General features: G+C 31.2%; 1 protein-coding gene across 1 annotated transcript in view; it reads left to right on the forward strand.

Annotated features, from left to right (window-relative positions):
- LOC106473299 (exocyst complex component 4-like) overlaps window positions 1-6,671 on the forward strand; it is a 41,465-nt gene that overhangs the window by 10,476 nt on the left and 24,318 nt on the right. Inside the window, exons 7-11 of the mRNA XM_022401762.1 lie at window positions 567-643; window positions 1,342-1,513; window positions 2,447-2,577; window positions 4,069-4,329; window positions 5,685-5,756. Of these exons, the coding sequence (XP_022257470.1) occupies window positions 567-643; window positions 1,342-1,513; window positions 2,447-2,577; window positions 4,069-4,329; window positions 5,685-5,756 (713 nt within the window). The remainder of the gene's footprint in view (window positions 1-566; window positions 644-1,341; window positions 1,514-2,446; window positions 2,578-4,068; window positions 4,330-5,684; window positions 5,757-6,671) is intronic.

Raw genomic sequence — 6,671 nt, forward strand, 5'->3', positions numbered from 1 at the left:
GTGAGGCAAGGTTGTCTTGTTTAAAACTGTTTACAGTAACTTAGGTAGTGAGGCAAGGCTGTATTATTTAAAACTGTTTACAGTAACTTAGGTAGTGAAGCAAGGTTGTCTTGTTTAAAACTGTTTACAGTAAATAAGGCAGTGAGGCAAGGTTGTCTTTTTAATAACTGTTTATGGTAATTTAGGCACTGAGACAAGGTTGTCTTATTCAAAACTGTTTATGGTAATTTAGGCACTGAGACAAGGTTGTCTTATTTAAAACTGTTTATGGTAATTTAGGCAGCTAGACAAGGCTATCTTCCTTGCACGTGAGTAAACTTTCATGAAAGGCTAATTTTTATTGGATAGTGGTGAACATTATCCACAGCAAGGAAGCAATGAGTCAAAGTCCATAACTGTTTTACCTCTGCAATGTTTATTGATAAAAACTTATGAAAATCAAATTTTGATGATATGATCCAATTCCTGGTCCGTATATATATATCCAAACAAGTTTCTGTTAATTTTGTAAAACTTTAAACAGAATAACTGTGTTGTGTTCTCTCCATGGGATTTTGTTTTTTCAGTTTCCTTGTTAGAAGGAAGTCTGGAAGGAGTAGATGCCTTAAAGGAAGTTAAGTCGGAGCTACTATCGAAAAAGGAGGTAATAATATCTCTTGCTGGTTGTTCCTTATTTCTTTTATTACTGCTTTATTTTGGTGCTAAATTAACATTCAAAAAATTTACTTGTTGTATTTTTAAAAAACAAAACAAAAAACTAACACAATGGTAATCTCGACTAATATATATATAAAATATGAACAATCGATGTGTTAAAATAAACTTAATTTTTATGTGTGTAGCATGTGTAGTTATATGATAATTTAAATTCATAATTACTTTTATTTACACACAGCTGTTCAATAAAATTCATACACAAGTTTACTTTCAAAGTAATATCCATAGAGGAGAAATTACAAACGTTAAAATAGCAGGTTCTCTTAACAAGTCTGAAAGAAAACTATTGATAATTGATGTAGGACACCAATCTGTATCCTTGTTTTTTTGTTGCGTATCATATAGTAGTAATTATGATGATGTATTTTGTACACCGGTGTTTGTGACTCGGTCTGATTTTATTGATTTACAACATATCTTTTTGATTTCTGAAAGAATATTTAGAACTCTTTAAACATTCAAAATTACAGTTGTTCCAAACACACAGTTTATATTTGTTTTTTTTTCCTTTGAAATAGGAGAATGTGTTATTTAAAATGAGTAAAAAAAAGATCTTTTATTGTGACAATAAATCGTTTTTCTCGGTTTGTAATAATACAGTTTCTATGATGTATAGTTTTTTAGCAAATGCATGAAATTTTATTGGAAGACCTGCACAAGCATCTTTATCAAAGGTCAACAACCGAAGTTCTTCGAAGATTTAAAAGACAAGGTTCTGAAAGAAGAAGTCACGCTGATGGTATTGCAGGTACTCCCAGCAAGAGAACAGGTCCATTTACTGACTCGGTTTCTCCTGGTAATTAAGTACATTGGATTATTTACTTCTTTTGTACCATTATACAATAATTGAATTTGTTTGTTATGTATAATAATGAATATTGAAGGGTTACCATTGGTTATTAATAAAATCTAACATACAGACATCCATAATATGTAATCAAATCTTGTCTTTAAATCTGAGAACATCCAAAATACCCAATTTTACATTATTTATGGTTAGGGATAGTCACATGACATTAGGGACAGTCCTATGACATGTAATAAAATCTTACAAACAAATTAGGATATAAGAATATTGCTCAATTTTCCTTCATTTTGTTTTTTCTTTTCCAAGTGGCATGGCATAGCCCAGTGTTTAAGGCACTTCATTTGCAATCTGCGGGTCGAAGGATTGAAACCCATCACAATACATGCACGGCCTATCAGATGTGGCAGCATTATAATGTGATGGTCAATCCAACTATTTGTTGGTAAAGAGAAGCCCAAGAGTTGGCAATGGATGGTGTTGGCTTGCTGCCTTCCATCTGATCTATCTCTTCAGAGAAGCCCAAGAGTTGGCGATGGATGGTGTTGGCTTGCTGCCTTCCATCTGATCTATCTCTTCAAAATTAGGGACAGCTAGTGCAGGTAGCCCTTGATTGGCTTTGCACAAAGTTCAACAAAACATAATCTTTCCTAAGTTGTCATAATACAGACTTTAGTTGAATGGTGACTGATACTTGGCATTATGTATTTACAGATACCTCATATTAGGAGCCTACACGCATACATTAACTATTGATTAAACAATATGTTTGATTAAATTGTCAGTTATGCCGTGGTGTAATAATCTCTCACTTTTTTATTTTATGAATCACTCTGATTTTAAGTTCATCCCTTAATTCAGAGGCTCTTAAGTGACAATTAACATTTTTGATGATTTTATTAAAATTGATCTAATTCTGTCTAGGAACCCTGACTTTAGAGGGGCCTGTGATGGAAGATGTCATGGCTGTTGATCCGGAGGGGAATAGTCCACATTTCATTGCCATCTTAGTTGAGTGTTTGTCTCTGTTGAATAAAGTACCCGAGGCTGTTGAGGTGAGATTCGTTATCTTATCATAGTTCGTAGAAAAATCTTGAAAATTAAAATTGTGTTGGATAATTTTTGATGATAAGAAAGTTGGCAGATTAAACCAAAAGCTCTGTGTTGTGTTTTCTATACAGAGAATTGTCTATTTTACTTCTAGTTCAAACTTTATTCCCACAGGAAACACGTTGATGAGTTTAGCTGAATTTTTAATGGCCTTTGTCTGAAAGTTAGAAGGCCAGAAAAAATTATGACAGTTATGGGACATTGTCTACTTTTTGCATGTTATTATTCTGTGTTCTTTAGTGCATTGTTTTATGAAATAAAAAAGTATTGTAAGTTTCATTGACAGTCGACAGTATAAAAAAAAAAGTGATGACCCAGGTAAGTACTTTAGTTCTTGTTTTTTATGTGTATTTATTATTATAAAAGTAATTGAAATGTAAAAGTTAGAAACTTTTTAAGTTAGGTGAGGCTTGATTGGGTAAAATAAAGAATAATAATAAAAAACTTTTCATGAGGTGTGCTCACAAGTAACTTGTGAGTAGCCCATGTGTTATGTGATTCAATAGTGTAATGTGAGCTACAGGTTTGCTAGGTGATGTACAATTTGTGTGGTGAGAATACTAGTTAGACAGGGTTCAAAGGGCAGATGTATACTGTTACGTGCTTAAAGCTATTTAAGATAAACAATAGTAGTTTCATGTTACAATTTGAAGTCGTTCTAGAAAGAAAAAAGGGGTAATTTAGATTTATTTTGTTTTGGTGGTTACGAGGTCTGTCAAATTGACCAACCTTGTGTAGAGTTAGGGTAGAGAAAATAACAGATAAAATAAAAAGGTTTACTGAAATATAACACTTGAAATGTATTTAGGAGGTTTTAGAGACTACACAAATGACATTTGAGATTTTTCAGATGAAGAAAAGTATTTTTAATCTTAACATGAAAATCACTTTTCATTTGGAGCAGTCAACACTTTTACTCTTTATATTCATGGAGAAATATTGCGTGAAAATACTACATTAAAATATTCAAATTTTTTTGTCTACAAATGATGCTTAATGATTACTGAAAACTTGTAAAATTTTGTGAATGAAGATACACAAAACATATGAGAAGTTATAGTATGGAAACCGTAAAGGCCGCTTTGGGGGTCGCGAACTCGGCCGATTCAACCAAGCACATAGCGAGAGAATTAATTCCTTAACAGCTCCGAGAAGTCTTGTTTGTGAAGAATGCTTTATTTTTAGAAATTTTCTGTTCATTCCTAAGTATAGTTTTATATTTTCTATCAAAACCATGTAAACTTATTGTGAGATATGTATACTTTATGATATCAAAAACCGTGTAAACTTATTGTAAGATATGTATACCTTATGATATCAAAACCATGTAAACTTATTGTAAGATATGTATACCTTATGATATCAAAACCATGTAAACTTATTGTGAGATTTGTATACTTTATGATGTTGAGAACATTTACATGTGTATTTTTCAGGATATCAAGTCTAGAAGTCAAAAGGAACTAATGGCCATTGTCCGACGAACTGCCCAGCACGTACTGGACACTGCTCAGAACTTTACACAAGCTCCTTCCACACTTGTGAGTTCCATATCGGGAACTATTCCCATTGCTTCTGACGATCAAGTTTTTACACAACCACAGCTTCTTATGGAAATGCTGGAGGTGCTTTTCGAGCAATTCCGCTGCGTGACCCGGGCTCACAAGATTGTGCTGGATCACTTACGAAGAATTGGTGTAAGAAAATAACCTAGAACATAGGTTTTATGTTGCAAAAACTAGTACTAACTTTATTTTCAAACAAAACATTTTAGAAAACAAAATTACTATTGAATAAGTAAAAAAATAAGATGCAATTCTTGTGTAATGTGAACTGTCATTTTTATTATCATTATTAATTTTTCAAAAACAAGCTATTACTGTTTCTAGATAAAACTTTCAAAATGTTTTTTAATTTTTGTTAGGCCTTACTTGAGTTTTTAAGATCTTGTTCACAATTAATTTGTAAAAGTTTTATGTTAGTTTTTAGTTCCTGTAAAGTGTGGGGTAAGTTTTATATGTGTATATATATATATATTTCTTATGTAACATTTTCCTCTTAATAGGTTTAAACAGGTAAGATATATTTTGATAAAAGATGAAAAAAATGTTTACCTGTTTTAGAACATTGGATTTCTGTTAAACTCGAGATGTGAAAATGCGTGATAACGTAAAACATTTGGTTTGTCACAAAATTATTTTGTCTAACAGTGTTTGTGAGCAAACTTTTCTGTTCTTCTTGCTCGTTAAACAACATTTACGATTTAAAAACGAAAGCTTTGTACGTAGTGAAAGTAGGACTAACTGTTTCACGACTGTGTGAGCATATCTCGCTCCGAGGTCAAAATTGCAGCATTGAATTAAAAAAAGAAGTTGTAGGTATTCTTTCAGGCAATAAAAAGAAACAAAAACTTTAGAGTTAAATATTTTATTTCATTTTATACATTAAAATTATAAAAATAAATAGCAAATTTTGACTTTTTAATAAAATCCTTAATTTTTGTGAATCTTTTTTTTCCGAGCCTAATGTGCCATTCACAGTTCCTACGAGGAATATCATAATAGTTTTGAGAAAAGCAACATTAATCTGACCTTGTAACTAAAGTACAAGTCTAATTTTTATCAAGTTTAATCAATCGCTGTTTCTCGACCAACGTAATTTAGATTCTTTTCACGCTATACTGGACTTTACACAATCCAGTGTTGCTATAATATAGGTTTGGTAGAATAAGTTTAGAACAAGATCTGAATAGGTTGTTATATTACTGGTAGTGTTATTATGAACTGGTTTGTGTAATAGAGGAAAATGCCAATAAAACAAATATCTTAGTATCAATTCCAGAATTTTGTTTTAAAACCTTCTTTCTATTAACATGTTCACTGACATTTTCTGTAAGTTGTGTGTCATTGTTTGAAAGAACTCTTAGTTAATTGGGTTTATTGCCAAGAACAGTGATGTAAAGACAAAAAATGAAAGGAATGCAAAGTTTGTTTTCTACAGATAAAAAATAAATAATTTATAAAACTTAATATTGTCATTATTTATAAAACAGAATGCAGAAAATAGTCCTGGAGAAGTCGTCTTGTATGAATTGGCAGATATCTGGTCAAAAATCCAGGCTGTGGTAAGTCTACTTGTTTTAGTTAAAACTAGTGATTTTAACCTTTGTTTGTCTACTTGTTTCCGTTAAAACTAGTGATTTTAACCTTTGTTAGCCTTGTTTTAGTTAAAACTAGTGATTTTAACCTTTGTTTGTCTACTTGATTCAGTTAAAACTAGTGATTTTAACCTTTGTTAGTCTTGTTTTAGTTAAAACTAGTGAATTTAACCTTTGTTTGTCTACTTGTTTTAGTTAAAACTAGTGAATTTAACCTTTGTTAGTCTTCTTGTTTCAGTTAAAACTAATGATTTTAACCTTTGTTTGTCTACTTGTTTTAGTAAAGAATTTTTTAGCTTTGGTAAGTCTGTCCTTTTAAAGTACAACCAGTACTTTTTAATCATGTAAGTCTAATTGTGTCAGTAAAACCAGTACTTTTTAATCATGACAAGTCTAATTGTGTCAAGTAAACCAGTTACTTTTAATCACGTAAGTCTAATTGTGTCAGTAAAACCAGTACTTTTTAATCATGTAAGTCTAATTGTGTCAGTAAAACCAGTACTTTTTAATCATGTAAGTCTAATTGTGTCAGTAAAACCAGTACTTTTAATCATGTAAGTCTAATTGTGTCAGTAAAACCAGTACTTTTTAATCATGTAAGTCTAATTGTGTCAGTAAAACCAGTACTTTTTAATCATGTAAGTCTAATTGTGTCAGTAAAACCAGTACTTTTTAATCATGCAAGTCTAATTGTGTCAGTAAAACCAGTACTTTTTAATCATGCAAGTCTAATTGTGTCAGTAAAACCAGTACTTTTTAATCATGCAAGTATTTTACAAAATACTAGTCTACCAAAACACAGCCAAGACAGGTCACTTTGTAAAGACTAAAGGTCAGTTTTATATTATTGGATACGGTAACATGAGTGTACATGTGCTGCGT

Source organism: Limulus polyphemus, unplaced genomic scaffold (assembly GCF_000517525.1).
Source record: "Limulus polyphemus unplaced genomic scaffold, Limulus_polyphemus-2.1.2 Scaffold6055, whole genome shotgun sequence".
Lineage (NCBI taxonomy): Eukaryota > Metazoa > Arthropoda > Merostomata > Xiphosura > Limulidae > Limulus > Limulus polyphemus.